General features: G+C 34.5%; 1 protein-coding gene across 1 annotated transcript in view; it reads right to left on the bottom strand.

Moving 5' to 3' along the window:
- Positions 1-24,665, bottom strand: part of Hpse2 (heparanase 2 (inactive)) — a 629,942-nt gene that overhangs the window by 528,541 nt on the left and 76,736 nt on the right. The window contains exon 3 of the mRNA XM_005335241.4: positions 20,942-21,103. Coding sequence (XP_005335298.1) covers positions 20,942-21,103 — 162 coding nt within the window. The remainder of the gene's footprint in view (positions 1-20,941; positions 21,104-24,665) is intronic.

The following is a 24,665-nucleotide window of genomic DNA, read 5'->3' as shown; positions in this document are numbered from 1 at the left end:
AGCCATTGAGATGATGTGATTATGTTAAGATTTGCATTCATATGGATATTGGACTCCTGCTGTTCACCTCGGCCTGCTACGGGACTCCTGGAGAGTTCCCATGATTGGGGAAGTACAGTAGGAGGGAATTCCAGGGGAGGACCTTCCTCTGGGGTTCCAGGAGAACGCCCCGTGGGTCGATCGGGATTCTTCCCAGGGGCGTACAGGGCATTGGCGGCAGTTTCAAAAAATAAAGTTTGTTCCTGCTTGAGTGGCTCGTGATTTTGTGCCCAGCCAGACTGCAGCAATTTTAAACCATTACTCTTTTTCCAAATTTTTGTTCTATAATATTTATAATGATTGCCACTTGCTTCAGAGCTTACTATAAGCTGGGCACTGTGCTAAGCCCTACACATACATATTACTCAATCTTCACATCCACCTTGTAAAGGAGATACTACCATGATCCATATTCTATACCAATAACACAAAGGCTTCAAGAGATTATCTTCCATAGTCCCGCTGTTGGTGTTAAAGCCAGGATTCTATACCTAATAGACTTTCTGAATTTACTACTGTTTTCTGGAACCAGCCTAGATGTACAGCAGTGGATGAATGCACAAAGTAAATATGACATACACACACACACACACACACATACACACACACATACACACAAACACACACCAAAAAAATGGAGTTTTAGTCAGCAATAAAGAATGAAATGATGTCAATTTCTGGAAAATGGATGAAACTTGAGAACTTTATGTTAAGTGGCATAAGCCAAACTCAGAAAGTCAAAGGGCATAGGTTTCCTATCATAAGTGGAAACTAGAAGAAAGGAAAAATGATAAAAAGATGGCAGAAGAAGAAGAACTACATGAAAATTGAAGGGAGATCAGTAGAGGGAAGGGACAAGGGAAATGAAGAGGGAAAGGAAAAAAGAAATAATGGGAAATTATATTGGCTGGCTTATATTTTTATATTGTGTGCATGTACGAATATGTAACATGTACAACTACATCATGTACAACTACAATGCACCAATAAAAGTGGAGAAAAAGAAATAAAAATAAAATTTTAAAAAATAATTCACTACTCTTCATTAAATTTTCTAGAAAGTGTACCATTTTTAGAAATTTTATTTTACTTTGACATCAATCTGGTAATAAACTAGACATCTTTTGAAATAAAATCTTTTAAGTTTTCCCTTACAGAGATCCTCAGTTCTGTAAGGTTAACCATATCTTCCAATATTAATCAGCTATTCTGATACTCTTTTAATTTTGCCATGGGTTTTCTACCCTTTTATCATTTCTTAGCAATTTATCTTCCTATTTCCCACTTAATTTGAAAAGTAAATTAGTAGTCTCACCATAGACTCTTTTACTGCCCCTCCCCTAATCAACCCTAAGTAAAATTATAATTTAATTTCACATTTATCTATTAACTTTGAATCTTAAGTAATATTTTTAAATGGGCACTTATTTTTAGATCAATATTTAATGCTTTATTGTAGCTACCCTGAAAATCAAGAACACATATTCAACTTCTTTTTCTCTAAGGCACCTAGCATTTTACTTTACATACCTTTGTGTGTCAGTTAATAAACAGCTGATTTTTAAAAAACTATTCAAAATAACAATAGCATATTATTGAAATTTTTATGGGAGCTCATAAACTTCTAGATGTGCCTCTCAAGGATTTGCTCATTTAGCATATTTGGTTTTCTCTAAATAAGAAAGAGGACAAAGTAAACAGTAAGTATCTCCTGGATTTGTCATTTAAGAGAGCATCCTATTAGTCTTCTGTAAATATTAACATTCCACTGAGAAGTGAGAGGACAGTAACTGTAAGATCTTTTTAGCAGCTTAAATCTGTTTCTCTTTTTCAAGCAAGATATAAAAAACACAGACCTAATTCCTATAAAATAAAACAGTCTATCTTTTTCTCTAGATGAAGAATTTTCCAAAGAAAGTTCAGAGTTACTGTAGAGTTTAAAAAAATAAAAAAGACATGCTATTTTTAGCTACTAGAAAGAAAACAAATAAAAACAAAGAAATACAAAGACAAAAAAAAACCAGGAAGTTGGAAACCTACCTGAAATGAATTTTAGCATCCATTAAAAGCTTAATGTATTCCCAGATTTCCCAGGAATCTCCATATTTGTGGTGAGCCGCCTCTGCCGCTTATGCAGATTATGGTCGCCATTACAAGATGGCGTTGGCTCCGCTGTGGTTTGTGACAAACAACTCCTTATTTGGGAGAGTTGGCGCATGGCTTTTCAGCACCCTATGAGAAAGTTCCACGTGGCAGCTTCGCATTGGGGCTTGAGATGCTATATTAAGGCTGGGAGGGGCATCCGAGGGATTAGTAGAAGAAATATCAAGGGCCTGAATAAACCACTGAAAGAAGATTCCCGAGTTGCGTCTTCCTTGCGGGCAAGGGGTCGCAACGCATATTGCTTTCCATATTGGCTGCACCAATTTGCAGTTCTACCAGCAATGTATGAGTATGCCTTTTTCCCCACATCCTCGCCAACACTTATTGTTGTTTGTCTTCATAATAGCTGCCATTCTGACTGGAGTGAGATAGTATCTTAGTTTTGATTTGCATTTCTCTAATTGCTAGAGATAATGAACATTTTTTTTCGTATATTTGTTGACTGATTGTATATCCTCTTCTGAGAAGTGTCTGTTCAGGTCCTTGGCCAATTTGCTGAATGAATTATTTAGTTTTTTGGTACTTAGCTTTTTGAATTTTTTATATACCCTATAGATTACTGCTCTATCTGATGTTTGATGGGTAAAAATTTGTTCCCAAGATGTAGGCTCTCTGTTCACCTCATAGATTGTTTCTTTTGCTAAGAAGAAACTTTTTAGTTTGATTCCATTTCATTTATTGATTCTTGGTTTTAATTCTTGTGCTATAGGAGTCTTAATCAGGAAATTGGGGCCTAATCCCACATGATGAAGATTACTATCCCTCTCCCTGGTCTATATCAAAAGACTTAAAAACAGCATGCTACAGAGACACAGCCACATCAGTGTTTATAGCAGCACAATTCACAATAGTTAAACTGTGGAGCCAACCTAGATGCCCCTCAGTGGATGAATAGATAAAAAAAATGTGGCATATATACACAATGAAATTTTACTTAGCAATAAAAGAGAATAAAATTATGGCATTTGCAGGTAAATGGCTGGCATCGGAGAAGATAATGCTAAGTGAAGTTAGCCAATCCCCAAAAACAAATGCTGAATGTTTCTCTGATATAAGGAGGCTGACTCATAGTGGGATAGGAATGGGGACCATGGGAGGAATAAATGAATTCTAGATAGGGCAGAGGGGTGGGAGGGAAATAAAGGGGCCAGGGGATTAGCAAGGATGGTGGAATGTGATAGACATCATTATCCAAAGTACATGTATGTCAACATATTTTATATACAACCAGAGATATGAAAAATTGTGTTCTGTATGTGTAATAAGAATTGTAATGCATAATGCTATCATTTATTTTTTTAAAAAATCAGTTAAAAAAAAGCTTAGTGTACTCTGAGAGGGTAACAATAACAAAAAAAAGTATTGACCAGGTATTCTGTAACTTCAAACTAATAGGCATAAACTACACAGAGAAGGCATACTAAGTTACCTGTGAGGGCTGGGTTAAAAAGAGAGAAAAGACATTATTCAGAGAAATAAAAACAGTTTATTTTAGTAACACTGTATTTTAGTTTAGATCTTGAATATCCCCCAAAGGCTCATTCATTAAAGGGTTGGTCCCTAATGCAGCAATGTTCAAAGGTGGGCTTTGGGAAAGTGATTAAATCATGAGGGATCTCACCTCATCGATGAATTACTGGGTTCATAATTAAATAGACTAATAGAAGTGGTGGAAACCTTAGCAGAAAGGCCTAGGTGGAGGAAGTAGGTTACTGAAGATATGCCCTGAAAGGGGATATTTTGTCTCCAGACATTTCCTTGATTTCTCTCTCCTATTTCCTGGCTGCCATGAAGTGAGCAGCTCTGCTCCACTACATGCTCCCAGTCATCACATTCTACTTCAAGAAAGGCAGAAAATAATGGGTCCAAATGACCATGGACTTAAACCTCTGAAACTGAATCAAAAATAAATCTTTCCTCCTTAAATTTGACTTTCTCAGGTATTTTTCACAGTGACAAAAAAACTGACTAACACATACAGTATATCCCTCATATTTGGAAATCTGTTTCTTCCAATCCCTATACCTAAGATTTCATGGGTAATTTGTATTATCACCTAGGTGAACAATTCTACTAAAAACTCTTATAAGTGATACTTTTACTATACAAATTTGAAATTTTCAAGAGGCCCTAAAGGACTAAGTATGCCACATTTTCAATAAAATTAAACTGGATCCTCTCATACATTTTACAATAGGTTAGATACCCTTTTAGTGAAATTCTTCCATATCCTCCAGAATGTATTACTTTGAGTCCCACAGCATATTTTCCCTACTCTTGAAAATAGACACTTTTAATATAGTGTCCATAAAGTAGGCTCATCTAAGGCTGAACCACTAACATAAGAGAGAATATGTTATGAGTATGTATTATGAGTATGTACCTCTGCATCCAATAGAATGGTGACTCAAAACTTTAAGAGTACATATACAAATTAAGTTTGTAATTCTTTTTCAGTTGGAAAAAATAATATTTCATATGCAGAAGAGAAAGCATTTTGCAGTATACTAGTAAGAATTATGAACTCATGAAACCAAAGACTGGATTTTAGTCTGGCCTAAGCAACTAGCTGTTTCATCTTGAACAAGGAGCCTCAGTTTATTTATCATAATATGGCATTGTTGGACTTAATTTCTAATAACTTTTTCAGCTACAAATTTTACTTAATTTGGAAGATTTTTTAATCTGTTTAGTTTTTTTTAATTAATTTCTTGAAATTCTTCCCCAAAGTACTAACTGCTGAAATGAGAACTTCATCGAGGCAAACAAGGGTCATTCCCAACAATCACGGGGTGGAATAGATTATTTTACAGCTGAAACTGGGACAACTCCAATAATGGAATAATAATGCTAAACAGGAAGCTCTTGTGCTATATGGGGTTGTCCCTTTACTGCCTTTTCCCATGAAAAGTGTTCTTCTCAAAAACAAAAATGGCAGCATTCACTACCCACCTAATACCTCAAACTGCTTTTTAGCTGTATAACTTTTTAGCTGTGGTCCCTGTTCTTCTTTTACATTTTTCCTTCTACAAAGAGTTTGAAGATGCCATGAATAATTAAAAATAAAACTGAAACACTAGGTTAGGCACTTCTAACTCATAAAGAAAATCATAAGAGTTATTACAAACACAACATTTAAGTTGGGAGACATAAAAGCAGTAAACATCACTATTGAGTATGATACTGTTTAGTTGTGTGAGGTCCTGTGAAAATCAGATTCTGTGAATCTACTCAAATGGAAGATCAAAAAGTGTAGGCCTGGAATCTGTGATGTAATAAAGGTTATGAAAGCATACATTTTAAAATCTTTTAGGAAAAGACAGATAAATTTGTTTTCCAAAAATCATTATACAAGGAAATAAATTTGTATCCAAAATAAACATCTGTCTATGACATAAATAGAATTATCTGATTCCAGAACATAATGATGTTAGTCTGGGAGTGTTTTCTCCTAAGGAAATATAAATTTAAAGCTATTTTAAATGAACGCCTGCTCATTAGCATTAGCTTACTGTACTGTTTCTTACATAGTATACTCTTCTTTGGCCCAGCCCACTTGAAAATGAGGTTGCATTCTCAGCTCCCTGGTTGATTCTTCAGTTCTAAGAGCCCTCTAAAGAGAATGAAGCAGCAGCCATATCATAAATGTGAAAATTGTTCTTCAGGGTATTTGCAAATGTCCCACCCTTGAAAGGTATACCATGTCCTCCTTGCCTTAGAAGAACAGAATAATAAGCATTCTCCTCTCTTCAGTTATGATTTCTATGCATTGGAAAGATAAAGATTTAAGGAGAAGGAAGATTCATCTATATGAGAATGTATAAAGTCTAATTTTCAGGAAATTAGTTAAGAAACAGTAATCCCATTCAGAGTAAATGGAAATTGACAACTGAATATAAAATTTATTGACTAAAATAAACTTAAATCCTGATGACAGAAGAAAATGCTACTTTAGTTTCATCTCTTTTTATAAACAGATTAGAAAAATTCAAAATGGACTAGGAAATCCAAAAATTGACTAGAAAACCTAAAATTAGAAAATCTAAAAATTGAACCAAGAATATTCACAAAAGCATCATTCAAATTATCATTATTGATCATTTTCCCTTTCATAAAACAAATTTCTGATAAGTTTACAAAAGATAAATAAATTCACTTTTGAAATATATACTATAGTTTAAAGAAAGGAAAGATCATTTTTTATAAAGCCAAACATAAAATATTATTTTATTCCAAATTAAAAATAAATAATTGATCCCAGAAACTGGGGAAGGCTGAAGCAGGAGGATTACAAGTTTGAGGCTAGCCTCAGCAACTTAGTGAGCCCCTGTCTCAAAACAAAAAGTAAAAAGGGCTGATGGTCTAGCTCAGAGGCAGAGTGTCCTCGGGTTTAATCCCCAGTACTAAAACAACAACAGCAATAAAAATAATAATAATAAAATATAGAATTCAGAGTTCTTTATTCAAAAAATAAAGAATTTTTGGACCTAACTAGTCATTCTCTTTAACAGTGTCTTTCATACAGCAGAGGATTTAACTTTTGATGAAGTCCAACTTATCAATGTTTTTCCATCATGGATCATGAGTTTCTAAATACTCATTACCAAACTCAAGGTCATCTAGATTTTTTTACTATATTATTTTCTAAAAGTTTCATAATTTAGCCTTTGACACCTTGGTTTATGATCTGTGTTGAGTTACTTTTACAAAAGTAACAGGATCTGTTTCTGAACTCTTTCTTTTTTTTCATAGTGGATGCCTGCTTGTCCAGGACCATTTGTTTAAAAGACTATCCTTTCTTCATGTATTTGTTTTTGCTCCTTTGTCAAAGATCAGCTAATTATGTTTTTTCTCTGGCCTCTTCATTCTGATTCATTGGTACATTTGTCTATTTTTTTCACACATTAACACACAATCTTGATTACTAATGTTTTACAGTAATCAAGATCTTTCTATATGCTTTCAGATTTTTTTCATTATTTTGTATGCTTTTTCTTACAAAGAACCTCAAAAGTTCTGTAAGCTACAGATCTCACAAAATCAGAACCATTTCTGTGTGACAGTTCAAGTAATGAATAATAGTATGGATTAACACCTAAGAAGGAAGAGGGCTGAGACTCTAATGAATCTCCTCACAGAGACAAAAGAAAGAAATAAAGAAAAATATGTAGGTCTTTAATCCACTTTGAGTTTTTTGCAGGGCTAGAGATAAGGGTTCAATTTCATTTTGCTATACATGTATTTCCAGTTTTCCCAGCACCATCTGTTAAAAGGCGATCTTTTCTAAAATGTATGCTTACGGTACTTTTATCTAGTATGAGATAACTGTATTTATATAGGTTTGTCTCTGTGTCTTCTATTCTGTACCATTGGTCTTCATGTCTGTTTTGGTGCCAATACTATGCTAGCTTTTGTTATAATAGCTCTGTAATAAAATTTAAGATCCTATATTATGATGCCTCCTGCATAACTTTTCTTGCTGAGGATTGCTTTGGCAATTCTGGGTTTCCTATTTTTACAAATGAATTTCATAACTGCTTTTTCTATTTCTATGAAGAATATTATCGGAACCTTAATAGGAATTGCATTGAGTCTGTATAGCACTTTTCATAGCATTGCCATTTTAACAATATTAATTCTGCCTAACCAAGAACATGGGAGATCGTTCATATTCTAGGGTCTTCTTCAATTTCTTTCTTTAGTGTTCTGTAGTTTTCACTGTAGAGGTCTTTCACCTCTTTTGTTAGATTGATTCCCAAGGTTTTATGTGTGTATGTTTTGTTTTGTTTTTGAGACTATTGTAGATCCAACACTCCAACATGTTGGCTTAGGAGCAGACTTGCTCAACAAGACTCCTAAAGCACAAGAAGTAAAATCAAGAGTCAATAAATGGGATGGTATAAAACTAAAAGCTTTTTCACAGAAAAGGAAACAATTAAGAACATGAAGAGAGAGCCTACAGAATGGGAGAAAATCTTTACCACCTACATCTCAGATAAGGTGTTAATTTCCAGGATATACAGAACTCAAAAAGCTTAACACCAAAACAAACAAACAAAAAAAACCAAATAACCCAATCAATAAATGGGCAAAGGAACTAAACAAACACTTCTCAAAGGAATAAATATGAACAATCCACAATATATGGAAAAATGTTCAACATATCTAGCAATTAGAGAAATGCAAATTAAAACTACACTGAGATTTCATCTCATCCAACAGAATGGCAATTATCAAGAATACAAGTAACAATAAATGTTGGCAAGGATGTGGGGAAAAGGGTACACACATACATTGTTGGTGAGATTACAAATTGGTGCAACCACTCTGGAAAGCAATGTGGATATCCCTGAAGTAGAACCACCATTTTGCCCAGCTATCCCACTCCTTGGTATATACCCAAAAGAATTAAAATCAACATACTACTTTGATGCAGCACATCAATGTTTATAGCAGCATGATTCACAGTGGCTAAGCTATGGAACCAACCCAGATGCTATCAACAGATGAATGAATATATATATACACAATGGAGTATTACTCAACCATAAAGAAGAATGACTTTATGACATCTGCCAGCAAATGAATGGATCTAGAGACTATTAGGCTAAGTGAAAGAAGCCTATCCCAAACAACCAAAATTCAAATGTTTTTTCTCCTTTTGTGTGGATGTTAACATACAGTAAGAGTAGGGGGGAGAATAAAAGTTCAGTGGATTAGACAAAGGAGAATGAAGGGAAGGGGGAGGAATAGAATAGAAAAGACAATGGAATGAACCTGACATAACTTCTTATGTACATATATGAATACACCACAGAGAATATCAACTTTGTGTACATCCACACACCTGGGATCCTAATTAGAACAATATATATTCCATGCTTGTATAAATATATACAAACTAATTATAATATCATGTACAACTAAAAAGAATAAATAAGTTTGTTTAAAAATGAAGCAAAGGAGCACAAAGAAGAAGAAAAGATAGTTGTTCAACAATACTAATTCCAAATCATATTTGAAGGTACTTATATATATAGTACTTCTAATTCAGTGTGATAAAAAAATGTAGAATCAACAAATGGGACGAATTCAAACTAAAAAGTTTTTTCTCAGCAAGAGAAATAATATGTGAGGTGAATAGGGAACCTACATCCTGGGAACAAATTTTTACCCCTCAAACATCAGATAGAGCTCTAATCTCTAGAGTACACAAAGAACTCAAAAAGTTAACAACAAAAAAGCAAATAACCCAATCAACAAATGGGCCAAGGACTTGAACAGAAACTTCTCAGAAGAGGATATACAATCAATCAACAAATACATGAAAAAATGCTCACCTCATCTCTAGCAATCAGAGAAATGCAAATTAAAACTACTCTAAGATACCATCTCACTCCAGTAAGATTGGCAGCCATTATGAAGTCAAACAACAACAAGTGCTGGCTAGGATGTGGGGAAAAGGGTACACTTGTACATTGCTGGTGGGACTGAAAATTGGTGGGGCCAATTTGGAAAGCAGTATGGAGATTCCTTGGAAAGCTGGGAATGGAACCACCATTTGACCCAGCTATTCCCCTTCTTGGACTATTCCCTAAATAACCTTAAAACAGCCTACTATAGGGATACTGCTACATCGATGTTCATAGCAGCACAATTCACAATAGCTAGACTGTGGAACCAACCTAGATGCCTTCAATAGATGAATGGATAAAAAAAATGTGGTATTTATACACAATGGAGTATTACTCTGCGCTAAAAAATGACAAAATCAAGGAATTTGCAGGGAACTGGATGGCATTAGAGCAGATTATGCTAAGTGAAGCTAGCCAATCCCTAAAAAACAAATGCCAAATGTCTTCTTTGATATAAGGAGAGCAACTAAGAACAGAGCAGGGAGGAAGAGCATGAGAAGAAGATTAACATTAAACAGGGAAGAGAGGTGGGAGGGAAAGGGAGAGAGAAGGGAAATTGCATGGAAATGGAAGGAGACCCTCACTGTTATACAAAATTACATATAAGAGGAAGTGAGGGGAAAGGGAAAAAAAACAAGGGGGAGAAATGAATTACAGTAGATGGGGTAGAGAGAGAAGATGGGAGGGGAGGGGAGGGGAGGGGGGATAGTAGAGGATAGGAAAGGCAACAGAACACAACAGACACTAGTATGGCAATAAGTAAAAAAGTGGATGTGTAACCGATGTGATGCTGCAATTTGTATACGGGGTAAAAAATGGGAGTTCATAACCCACTTGAATCAAATGTATGAAATATTATATGTCAAGAACTATGTAATGTTTTGAACAACCAATAATAAAAATTTTTTAAAAAGAAATTTTAAATTAATCAGCTAAAATTATGCAATATTTTACATTTTTCATGTTTTATTTTAATAAGTTCAAAAGCTTCTTTTGTTCCTAAATTTTAATGGTAGTAATAATTATGTTCTGGGCATTATAAAAGCATTCAGGAAGACTCATTAAAAGCAGCATATGTAAATCCAAATCTCAAATGGTCTTTTTGATAATATAGACATTTTTTGATCATCTCCTTGTCAGATTATTTTTATTCCATTATGTGACTTACATAGAGTTCATATAAGAAAGCAAACCATCAAATTTGCAATTTTCTTATTCCTTGTGCTGACATTATTAGTACTACATTTAATCCAATTTCTTTTCAAAAATCCCTTTAAATCCATTTAGCTGGGAAATGTGGACTGCTGTATGCTGAACTACACTGGAAAGTAGAGACTTAGGAAATTCCCACTCTATTCTCAGACTAAAACAGAAATATACAAAACTAGTAATATTCTGAAAATTTGCATAATTATTAACAAAATTCCCATACCCAGTGAACTTCCTTGCATTTTTTGTGGAGTGCCTCTTTATCCTCTCCCACCCACATCCTGACCTTGGAGAGCAATGACCTAAATACTCTGAAATTCACCTCTGGATTCAGCCAGACCTGTCTGCATTTAATTTGCTGACTTTGTTTAATGGTTCTTTGAAACAATGCCATCAAACTAAACGAAGAAACCTGCAAGAAACTGCTTCTCAGCCTGAGAACATGAAAGCTAAGGTTAAAGTGAACTCAAAGGACTCCTTCCCTCCTACATCATCTTTTACAAACTAAGGTAGAAAGGGAGAAGTAAAACATCTCCAACAAACCAATGCTCTTATAAACAAAGAAGCTCATTCTGGAATTCATAAAGACAAACTTTTTTATATCAACTTAGGAGATAAATCAATCAATGCTCACAAATATAATTTTAAGAAAAGCAGAACAAGAGCACTTTTTAAAAAATGTATCCTTCAATGATTTCCTATATTAATTGCCCACACGATGCTTTTAATGTACAACTTGCAGTTATTGTTCTTATATATCTTTTGCTCTTAAGTTGTTTTTTTTCTGAACATATTTATAAAATGTAGTTGTATGAAGGTTAAAATCTAATAAGAATTTGATCTTTTAAAAAATTATTCAGGGGCTGGTGTTATAGCTCAGCAGTAGAGCACTTGCTTCGCACTTGTGAGGTACTGGGTTCAATCCCCAGCCCCACTCAAAAATAAATAAATAAATATATATATATATTTTTAAAAAATTATTGTTATGTGATGGTTTGTAAAAGGGCTTTCAAGCAACAAAGTATATATTTTTACCTAAAAACTATAAAGTGGATACATAAAATAGAAACTTCTAACCATGTAATTTCTAACTTATGACTGTGCATTTGTGACTGGCCACTAACTTAGGAAGACACTTCATTTGCTAATAACAGCAATATGCTCATTCTAAATTTGTAAAATATCACTTAATTTCTGTTCTCAGCTTCATTTTAGGTAAGCCAAAAAATTCCAATACTCATGTTCATCTAGTTGGTATTATGCCCTCTTGAAATTCAAAATGCTTAGCCAAAAGATTATAAACAGTGCTTCCACATGACATATTTTTCAGATCTTTGTTTTCCAGGGGACTGGATGATTCTTCGTGCTTTATTCCATGAATCCCTACAAACATCCTAAATTACTGAGAAATCCAAGGCTCAGAGTAGTGGGAGATTTATCTATCATGAAATTACAAGATAATAGCAGAACTCAAAATGTATCTGACTGGCTCCACTTGAGCACACAGTGTCAACTGTGATTTTAAAAGCAGAGAGATTTTAGCACTAGAAAAGCAGCTAAGCTACCCAAGGGCAATACTTACATTTGGAAGCATGGTTAAGATTAACCATAATAAAATCTCACATGTATTGAATACTTACTGTGTGCCAAACAGTGTGCTAAATGCATTAACTACATAACCCCCATTTAATCCTCAAGAAATTTTCTAGGTAGGTACTAATATAATCGCCATTTCACTCCTGAGGAAATTAAAGCCAGAGAGGTTGAAAAAATTTTTTTCCATAGCTTTCCTTACAGAGCTAATAAGGCTGATTTAGATTCAAACTCAAAACAGTCTAACTCCAAAACTCACATGTTAAACTAGCATGCTATGTGGAATTAAAGCTAGCAACCACCTGCACATTTCTTCACCAAGTAACCACTATGATTCCTTCATTTATAAAGTGATGAAGCATATTTTTACCTTTTATGAAGTATTTTCACTTTCATCATCTTTTTATTCAAATAAAATTGTACACTATTCATTCAGTTTTGACACCGTCTAAAATGATAATTCCCAAAAATAACCCCAAGATAAAAGTTAGGCAAATATTCCTCTCTAACTATTAATGATGGAGATGTTGAAGCTCAAAATATACTAATGATTATACAGCTGGAAAGTCTCAGTTAGGGTCTTGCCTGACTGCCATATCTAAACCTGTCCCTTCTCTAGACTTGCCAAACTCATCACTGTCACAGTAACAGCCAGTAGTCTGATTGCTAAGAGATAATGTAGATAAAAGTTCCCTCTGAGAAATAGAGAACTAGAGTCAGACTCACTAATTGGAAAACATGGAGGAGGGGGAGGTCCAGCTGGGTTGCTTCCAGATTCAACATTGACAGGAAGTGGCAGGGATAATGGGAGAGCAGAACTGCAGGACAGGAGGATAAATATATATCCTTGCAAACCTACAAGGCAAGAAGCCATGCGACTCAGGGACAGTGTACGAGTGTGCAACTCTCAAAGATCACCACAGAGCAGGAGCCCAAAACACCACTGTGAAACCGAATTCTGGAACACATACACCAAGGACATGGCAGGACCATCCCCAAACTGCAGCAAGGCAAAGGTAAAGAAAGACGAAAAGGGCAGTGGGTGGGGGAACATAAAGGCTATGAAAGGATACATAGAATACATACAGCAAAAACAAAATTTAAAAGTCCAAGAGTACTTTTTTGGTAATAACATGACAAAAAATTATTATCCTTAATACATAAAAAGATCTCATAATTCTGGAAGACATGATAAATGCCTCAATAAAAAAGTGACCTAAAGAAATAGAAAATTCATAAAAGAAATAAAAATACCAAAGAATGTAAAAAGACAGTTAACCTCACTACTATTGAATGATATATAATCAAAAGCAATAATGTCAAATAAATTATTGTCTACCATATTGACAAAAATGAAAGACTGGAAAATAATCAATATTATCGAGACAAAATAAATGATCTCTCTTGTGCACTGCTGGTTGAATATAAACTGGCATGACCTTTATGGAAGTCCACTCGCTGAATATATTACAATTTTAATTGAATACTCCTTTGACAAAGCTATCACACATTTAGGAATTGTGCAAAGACATATTTGCAATGAAGTACATCATAACATTATTTATAGTCATAAAAAATTAAAGGCAGTTATGGTATATGTCAACAGAACAATTAAATTATTATGACACATACACATAATGTAGTTCAAATGTAGCCACTGAATAACAAGCCAGAAATCAGAAAACTGGCAAGAGGAATTAAAACTTTAATTATGAACCATTAAAGAAAAATTCATAATTTTATATTTGAGCACTGTTAAAAGCTTTGCTGATTCAAAGAAACTGTTAAAAAATAAAAATACAAATCATAGACCAGGTAAAACATTTATTCATCACATATTTGTTAAAGGACTTCTATCCTAGAAATAGCAAAACTCATTATTAATTTTTAAAAAATGCATAAAAAACATGAACAAGCAATTCAACAAAGAAGACACACAGATCATAATGACATGAAGATATGCTCAATCTCATTAATCATAAGGGAGAAATGCTAATTAATTAAAATCACAAGGACATACCATTATCTACACTAAAGAACTATTAAATTCAAAAGACAATCAATACCAACTATGAGCAGGATGTGGAGGAACTAGAACTAACACATACTGCTACATATGGATTTCCAAAACTCAAATCTAAGTGGTTCAAGGACCTAGGCATTAGACGAGAGATCCTGCCTACTAGACGAAAAAGTAGGTCCAACTCTCCATCGTGTTGGATTAGAAAAACTGAATTCCTCAACAAGACTCCTAAAGCACAAGAAGAAAGTCAATAATCAACAAATGGGATGGAAACAAACTAAAATGCTTCTTTACAGCAAAGGAAACAAGCCAGAATGTGAAGAGAGAGCCTACAGAATGGGAGAAAAATCTTTGCGACCTATACCTCAGATAGAACATAATCTCCAGGATATATAAAGGACTCAAAACACTTAACACCAAAAAAGAACAAATAGCCCAATCAATTAATGGGCAAAGGAACTGAACACACTTCACAGTAATAAATAATTATTACATTATATTGTTTCCAGAATAATGTCAAGAAAAATCTGCACCTTTTCAGTGTAGACAAAATTTCTTAATATTTTCAGTTCACAGTTGGTTAAATCTGTGGATATTGCTACAGTTTTCATCAATGGGCATGTATTACTTTAATGACTGGGGAGAAAAGTTAATTTCTAAGACAAAGGCACTTCTCAGGTAAATTCAGTGACATATACTTTGGGGGAATTTTTTTCTATAACAAAGAAAAAGGGAACAGGAAGATCATTTGTTTTGTAAAATCAGTATCATGCTTATAATTCTACAGGTTTAATTAAATACTTAGTACAGAAGAGTTTGGATGAGAGAATTCCTTTCAGTTTTCCATTCCTTTCAGCTCCTACTTATGAGAAAAGTAAGTAAAGAAAGAAATTATCAAGATAAAGAAGAATCTGGATGTCAGAGCCAGTGACATGCTGATCATAACTGCTTGGCCTGGAGAAGATAAGCCAATATCCACAAGTGGGTAGACTTGCTGGGGCTTGGGTCTGATGGAAGGGGACAACTGACCTGGAAATAGCATTAGGAAGTCTGAAGAGGAAGTACCCAAAGGTTGACTTGTAAGTGGTAGCAGGAAATAGTGGTATACAGTAAGCACTTAGTAAATACTGTTGCAAATTAAATCCAGTTTTTTTTATTACTCATTCCCTAGCCAGGCAGAAAATGAGCAGCAACAAAAGCCTCTTCATTACACAAATAAGCTCCTTCTCCTGATCCCTAATAAAGAAGCCTTTATCCTCCCAAACCTGAGAATCACTATTTTGGATAAAGATCCTAAAAATTCACTTATATTTAACCAGACTTTAAAATTAAATCTTTAATTTTTATTCAAGAATTGTGAAGTCAGAACCACAATCAGGAATTCAGAGAGACTGAATATATGTATATATTACTTCAAAAGTACAAATTCCCATCAAGTGTGCTTGAAGAGTTAGGATGGTTATTTTTAGTACTTACAAAGAATGTGTTAATACAAAGATTTTGTTTGCTAAGTTACTTATAAAATATATCACATTATAGAGGGTGTGATGGTTAGTTTTATGTGTCAATTTGACTGGATTAAGAAGTAACTAGAGAACTATGTTTTTGAGGATGTTTCCAGAGGAGACTGATGTGTAAGTCTAACTAGGCTAAGTGGGGAAGGTCTGCCCTCAATGTGGGCAGGCACCATTTAATTAGCTGGGGGCCTCAAGAGAATGAAGAAAGCAGAGAAAGGCAATTTCTGTTCTTTTTCTCTCCTGGAGCTGGGATATTCCTCTTCTCCTGCCCTTGGACATCAGAGCTCCGATTCTCCAATCACTGAACTTCAGAGCTATTGAAGCTCCCAGTGTATATGGTATATATACATGTATATACATGTATGATATATATCATATACCTATCCTAGCCCTATAGAAGATTTTCTTTGGTACTTCACATCCCTCTATAAAATGTTGATAAACATGCAAATAAATGCCCACAGTGCTACAGACTAATCACTTTTCAAGGTCATTTTTAAACATTATTTTATTTTATTTGATAAAGTTGGCAGTAAATGTCATCGGGGAAAAAACCTGATATTAAAAACTCTGCTATCCTCAGGTTTTGGTTTTGCTACACATCCAGTCACACCCACCTGGCTTCACGTTGATAGGCAAATATACTTTCTTTCCTTGTGCTCTCACGTGAATTTAAGATGTGATGTTACTATATGAAGAGATTTTAAAATGGCTTTCAATGACCCTAAAAGAAAACTTGGCAAATGGGAGACATGAAACTGCTCCAAGCATATGGGGTAGAGTGGAAAAAAATAGAGAATATTTAATGATATAATTTGGGCAGATAAGTTTACAGTAGATTCACTTTAAGTAGGGAAATTAGTAAAATATAGAGGCAGATGGATCTCCCAAGATCTCAAGAACAACAATAACTGAACTCATTTTAATAAGAGTCAATCAAAGAAGGGAAGTGATGTTTTTCAAACCATTAACAAAATTAATTCTGAAACATAATTAAAATGCATTGACAAATTATTTTACACTTCCACCAATTGCCCGTAATGGCATAAACAATTGGTAAATGCAGTGAAAATGAAGAAAAGAGCTCTTTAGTTTGGGATAATCACAAAAGATGCTACCAAGAAGGAATTTAAGTCAAAAATATATTTTTGTCCTTGGTTGGCTACCGCAGCTTTAGGCATAGCTAGAAATAGTTAGTTCCCTGAGCATTTGTTTTGTGCAAACTGAAAGAACAGTTTTTACACCACTGCGAGCTCCTTTGCTTCACTGAAGTTAACAGAATGGGCCACAACAGGGAAGTGCAATCTCTTATTCAATTCACATGCTACAGCTACACAGAAAGCCAACTTTAGGAATACCACTTTAGTTGAGGGTTTAATGACTGAAGAAAGGTATAAAACCAAAAATGGCAACCAATAGCATGACAAAATAAAATGTGTCTTGAATAATGCCACTCATTTATAATGACTAGCTTCAAGCTGCCTGGCTACAGAGGCTAACTAGATAACTTCACAGAGAAAAAAATATTTTTTAAAAAACTCATTTCATGGTAATTCACTAAGATGATCTACATATTATCCAGAATACTAAAGAATATGATATTCCTTGCCCTCCAGGAATATAATTTCTAAATTTCTAGAATTTCTAAGCAAAAATCCTAGAAAATTTAATTCCACTTAAGGCTGCCTTAACTTTTATCTTTTCCCTTTGATTATGGTACAGGGATCACTCAGAAAAATTCAATGTATACCTTCAAAAAGGGAAAAAGAGGGAGGAGGAGGGGAGACAAATAACTGAATCTGAATCTGTAAAAGTTATTAAAAAAATCAACACTATCCCTTAAAAAGTAGTCTTCAAGTGAATTCACTCATTATGAATGTAACATTTTCAGAAAATTTATAGAGCATTCCTATATTAAGAATAATGATAACATGAAGAAGTGTGTGACATCTGATCCCTGCTCTTTCTTAAAGGCTCTCACCAGTTCTCCCTTTCATTAGTCTCTCTTTTAATGACATGCACAGGGACTACACTCTCATACTCAGGGATCTACAGGACAAGCATACATATCCATGCCATCAAGTCAGTGTGAAAAGTGCAGCACATGGCTCATAGCCATTTAAAATAATTCCAGTAGTTCCATCACCTTCCAGTAGCCTTAGAGTTTATTTCAAAAACTCCCTAAGTTAGGCAAATCTAATATTATTTTTAAAACCAGGTAAATCATTCACATGAGAACATTAAAACAAATCTAAAACCATGTAGAAACACATAAAAACAATCCACTTTTCTAAAAAATATGATGTAAAAAGAAATATTTCAATAAGATAAAGTTTGGGATTTTTTTACTACTTTCTATTAACTAGGTTATCACCAAGGTCTATAGAATTGTCTCCTTTTTTGTAAGTGGTTAGAAGACTTTTAAAGCTGGAATATCATTCGCCCTTATCTGTTTAAAAGGAATTATTAGTTAAAATGTAGAATTGAACACATGCTTCTGACCTCAGCAGCTGAGAGACATGTCAGCTGAGGGTGGGACTTGCTTGTGTAAGGACTTGCTTGTGAGGTGGAGGACATGCTTTTAAATCACATGGAATCTTGGTTGGCCCATCTTAAAAATAAAGAATATGCCTCAAGCTGACCAGGAAACAATCACACACTTCTCCTCAAATATATGAAATTCCGTAAATACCTAGGTTGGGGGGAAGAAGGGTTTGAAAAACTCATGTTTTCTTAGATTTTAGTGGCCCAGTTTCCTCATCATATTCCCATATAAATACTTTCATTGCAAATATTTCACACATTGTGCCAGACTTACACAAAATAAGTAGATCATCACCAAGTAGAAATCCTAGAGTAGGTGTTCTAAATGTGTTGGTAAAGAAAGTCACTTCGTTTGAGGTCCCTGCCCCTTCAACCTCACCCTCCTTACCAATATACATTCATCACCGAAAAGGGAAATATTTACAAAACTTAGTTTAGTTATGTTTAAATATTATGTTTAGCTGTCTGGAGACCATGTTCTCAAGATTTATACAAGAAATCAAGGATTAAACTTCATAACAATTAGAAAATCACACTGTGTAAAATCAAAGACTTAGTTAAAGGACATTAAAATAGTTTTACCATTGGTGCTACACTGAAATGACTCCATGTCTTCCCAACACCTGGTACCAAAACCTTTTGAACTTTCATGTAAACAAACCAGGGCATACCAAATGCTCTGTCTGCTGCAAGGTACCACTCTGCACAGGCATTTGGGTGAAAAATGTGGAAAACGCCTGAGGACTCTTTGAAGCAGCTTGGGAGAAGTAAGAGCAGGAAAGAGGCTCTTCTCTAGGGTAAGTTTGTTTAGTAGAAAGTAAGCAAGTTGTCAGGGTAAAAGTTGACAATGTTGATTCCAACAGTTTGAATTGTGAATAAACATCCAAAGGGATTATGTTACTGAGAATTAGAAAAGATTCCATTGAACTCAATAGAACACTTGTGTTTTCAAAGATAATATGCCTTCAAGCCATACTCTGGATCCACAGTTTAGGGTTAGAATTACCCTAAGCTCTTTATATGCCACATTAAAGAACACAGGGTATGACCCCTCTAATACATGTCAAAAAATATTAAAATGAGAGTGGAAAAAAAATGTGTCATTTCCAATCCTTGAATTGGAGAATAGTAAATATATATACATGTATACATTTGAGGTAGAGTAAAGAAACTTGGAGAAAACTCTGTTCTTCCCAAACATCTAAACTTAAACTCAGTTTCACTAACCAATTTAGGGAAATATATGCATTGGCCATAAATCACTTTTAAGTTTGCCCTCCTTAATGATCTATCAAAGAGCAAAAAACAGGGCCTATACTTATGAAATCCATAATCCTCTTCTCTGCTCACCAAAGCCACATTTAAATCTGGCTTTCATCTCATGCTGTTGGGTTTTCCACCAGGTACAAGATGAAAAGTTGGAAGAGTCTTGTGCTTTTTCAAAAGCAAAACAATTTGGTTGCCACTCAGCAATTCCTGGTGAAATGCCAGGAAGCCTGTAAAAAAAGTTAAAATTTTCCTAACTTAGAGTTCACAAATCAAGTAAGTGTGAATGTTCATAGCCTATCAGACATTCTATTTTTGTTTTGTTTTTAAACTATTCGTAAACAAGGCAAAACACATGCCTTTGATGTATTAAAGTTCATTCAGATCAATATGTGGATCTGCCTTGCATGTTCTCAAAAAAAAAAAGATGGAGGTAACTTGAACTTCTCCTTAGTTTATCTCAAATTCTAAATGATTTTCACATTCAAATCTGTTACTATAGTCTTCTCCAAAGCCTAATAAAGACATGCAACTAAGCATGTTCTTTACTAGCAAAGTTTGCAGACAACCCTGCCAAAAGTTGATTCTCCTTGCAGCTCTGATACATAGGCACTTTCATCCTAGAACTAAGAAGTAAGGGAATATGACTCAGTCTCATAGCCTCTTTACTCGTTAAAAAAAAAAAAAATTCAAATTCCCCAAATATTTTCAAACACCATCAGGAATAGAACATTCCCAGCTCTGCCTAAAGATTATTATCTCTTTAACATTTCATCTTTATATTCACTGGGTTCATAGAAAGGGCATGCACAGAAAGAGGAAAATAACTGCTTCTTAAAAGATACCAAATTTAGTAATTCTCTCAAATCTACTGGCACACATCTAGAAAGTCATATTTTTATAAGGCTTCAAGGTTGTCATTGGTTCTGTCTTTTGAGAAAACACATGCTGAATCGTCTATAACTTCAAACCAAAATACATCTGAAAACTATAAGAACTATTTATTTTAGAAAGACAAGAATCACCACAATTAAAAATGTGATATAGTGGGTGGAGACAGATGTAGGCTCATCTGAATCCCACACTAGTATCCCCCAAGCATCAATTTGCTAACTGATGAAGATCATCAATATATAATGCTCTAAGATTCTAGCTGATTCCAGTTGCCTTACCTGTTAATATGAGATTACTGTAAGTATTGGAGAATTGCTCCTTTAGAAGAACCAGATGCATCTGAGCTGCCTTCTCTCTTTGGAGCTCCAGCATAATATCAGGGTGCTGAGCAATTTTGCAGCCTTTCTGTTTATCCAAAGCAACATCACTTCGAACAATGTCTACAAAAAGAAAGAAAGAAGACTGGCAACAAAAGCAAAATCTAAAATAAAACAACAACAACAACAACAAATATATATATATATATATATAAAAGGTTTATTTTTACCCCAAATAACACAATTTGTAAGCTACAAGAGTTTTCATCAAACTAAAGAAATGCAGAAGTACTAACCTTGCAGGGTTTTCAACTCCATGACACATTCTCAAAGTTCCTCTGGTTATTTACAAATTCTTTGGAGATTTCTGTTTCTTAGCTCTCTCTGACCTCATTAGAGTCTACTCAGACATTTTCCTTCTTAGCTCACCTCCAAGACTTATTTATCTCCAGGGCCCTTTTCTTAATATCATTTCCCCTTTTTTTCATGGGGAATAATAATACAACTTTGAATACTAGTGACTATGAAGGTCATTTCCTCCCAACAGAAGGCAAAAGGAATAGTGTATTTAGATTATACCTTTATAAAATTTTTAAATTAGATTGTCTCATCATATTCATCATCAAAATATTATGAAAGTGACAGACATTGCTGATTGTCTGACCCAAACTGTAAACACAATCCCTTCTTCCTTGCCTTCTTCTAATCTAGACACTGAAAAGTACAGTGTACAATTTCCTAGTTTTCCTTGAAATAAAGTGTGCCTATGCTACATGGTTCTGGCCAATGAGTTACAGAAAGACATCTTAAAGAGGAACCCCCCCTTGCCAAATTAAGAGTCAGAGCCTCACTAAGAGAAAAGTCTTTTAGTTTTTTAGTTCTTCCTATTCTTTATACATGAAGCATATACATAAGGACCAGGGTTTTAATAGACATTTTGTGCCCCATGATTCAAGAAGCTAGAACCCAAAAAACTACATGCTAAGGATGTTTTTATGGTTATATGTGAGGTGTCCCCCAAAAGCTCATGTGTAAGACAAAGCAAGAAGGTTTAGACTTGAAATGATTGGGTTATGAGAGCCTTAACCCTATCAGTGAATTAATCCCCTGATAGGGATAGTGGAATCGATAAGCAGGTAGGGTGGTTGGAAGAGGTAGTCCTGGAGGCATGCCTTAGAGGTATATATGTTATCTTTGTTGAGCAGACCTTCTTTCTGCTTCCTGGTCATATCCTGAGCCACTTTCCTCTACCACACTCTTCTGCCATGATGCCTCAACTCAAGACCCATGGAATGGAGTCATCTGTCTTTGAACTGAAATCTCTAAAACCATAAGTTTCAAAATAAACTTTCTCTCCTTAAAATTGTTTTCATCAGGTTCATTGGCCCCAGAAACTCAAAAAAAGCTGACTAAAACAGATGTTGAACAGGAAAATTAAAAGAGCCTACAGTTGAGGCTAGAGTTGTAGCTAAGTGGTAGAGCTCTTGTCTAGCACTTGTGAGACCCTGCGTTCGACCCTCAGCACCACATAAAAATAAATAAATAAAATAAAAGCATTGTGTCCATATACAACTAAAAATATATACATTAAAAATAGCATAAATTCTCTAATCTCTATATTAAATAGACTGTCCATCTTTTGATTTCTTTTTATATGAGACAAACACTATTCACATAAGTCACTAATAGTCAGTTACCTGCTTTGTAAATCCTAACCTGTTTTTGTAATCCTGAACAATAAATAATAATAATATACCTATTTTACATATGAGGAAACAGATCCATAAACCTTAAGTAACTTGCTCAAATCCACACAGCCTGGTCAATAACCAAATATGGGAATTTTAGAAGTCCAGTGCTCTTTTAGAAGTAACTCCTTTCTGAGGACCAATAGAGTAGAGGAAGGGGAACAAGAGGGAGGGAAAAGGAGAGGGCATGGAGAAGTACTGGGGAATGAAATCTACCAAATTATGCTATATCTATGTGTGAACATACCATACATATATATGATTATAATACACAAATTAAAAGAACAACAATAGGAGATTGGTAGAGTAGAGCAAGCAGATGGGGGAGGATAGAGGAGAGGGAAAGGGAAGGCATTAAGGAATAAAATTGCTTAACTATGTTATGTATATTTTTTAATATGAAATAATAAATCTCACTATTGTACATGATTATAATATACCAATAAAATTGGAAAAAAAGAAATTACTCCTTTTTAATAGTTCATGAGCTTAATATTGGAATCATATTAAACAACAAAAGTGATGAACTAAAAAGAAAAGCTGAATTATATTATTATAAAAATATAGCAGACTATCTGAAAAGAAATGTATATGATGTTTCTTAGAAAAGGTACAAAAATTACACTAAATCATAAAGGGTGAAGAAGAATATCAATAATATCCTTGTATCTTCTGATAGAAATCTAAACTCTATTTCCCATCTAATAAATGTATTGCTCAAGAGCACATAGGAAGCAACAATTGTAACTGATCTCACCATCATTCCAACCAGAATCTTGAATAAAGTGCCAATATTATCATACCATAGAAAAGAAAATTACTAAAATGGTCAAAGATATATTCTAGATCTAAGAAAAGTACCTTTCAAAAACATTTGGGAAGATAACAGATATACTGTATAAATTCTTTATTCAACCTTACCTGTTTGAAATTTTGTATCAATGACTACATAAACACAAAGCAAGGATATTTATCAAAGATGTACATGGTCATATATCTGAAAGAAGAGTTAATATCATAGGTGAAAGACTCAAAATTCAAAATTATCTTGGTAACCTTGAACCTTGGGATGAAATCTTCAAAATGAAGGTGAAGATATGAATACAAACTGCTGTATTTATAGATTCAAGATGGTGAATTAGAGGAACTGCATTTTCAGTTGTTCTGTGGCTTCAAATTCAAGCAACAGGAATACTGCTTCTCAGAAAAGTGGATGAAAGAGGAATTTCACTAAAATTCAATATTGGACAGAGTGCCTTAGAGACTCAGAAATTCAGGTGCACTGAGTGAACACTAAAGAAGAGTTTCTGGAGCTAAGTCGTTGCAACAGCAGCTGAGACAGCAGCAATGGCACTCATTCACCACAGAGGGAAAAGAACACAGAGAGAGAAATACAATGAACAGATTTAGTACAGATAAATCTGTAGATCAGAAAAATAGCCAAAATTTAGCTGATCCAGGGGCTGTATAGCAATCAGGTGTTTGAAAAGCCCTCTCTATTTCTCAAATGGCAAGCAAACAGATAAGAAAGTGTAGTGGCATCCCTTTCTCCCCAGAAAATCTTAATTAAGCTTCTCCAGAGACCCTCACCATAACTGTTGTTCTTAGACTATCAGCAAGAATTTCTGCAATAGAGTTTTCAGGTGGGAAGTGTGTTGCTGAAACAGGACTTGATAAGAAAGAATAACCCAAGGCTTCCACAGAGGCGTTTGTATTCTTGTTTCCAGGCTGGGTTCAATATCCTGAACAGTGGAAAAAAAGCTGCTTTGGAGTAAACATCTGTAGATTGTGAGACTCTGAGGCCTTCACCCTGTACACTGGATATAAAGGTCTGAAACTTTCTGAACTCGGAGTTCAGGGAGACTGGTTGACTGTAGCAAAAGCCTTTTTCCCCTCTGGACCTGGCTGCAGCCAATAAACCTGCTTTCTGCTAATTC

This window comes from Ictidomys tridecemlineatus, chromosome 1 (genome assembly GCF_052094955.1).
Source record: "Ictidomys tridecemlineatus isolate mIctTri1 chromosome 1, mIctTri1.hap1, whole genome shotgun sequence".
Taxonomy (NCBI): Eukaryota; Metazoa; Chordata; class Mammalia; order Rodentia; family Sciuridae; genus Ictidomys; species Ictidomys tridecemlineatus.
This window is presented reverse-complemented; position numbering and strand designations above follow the sequence as displayed.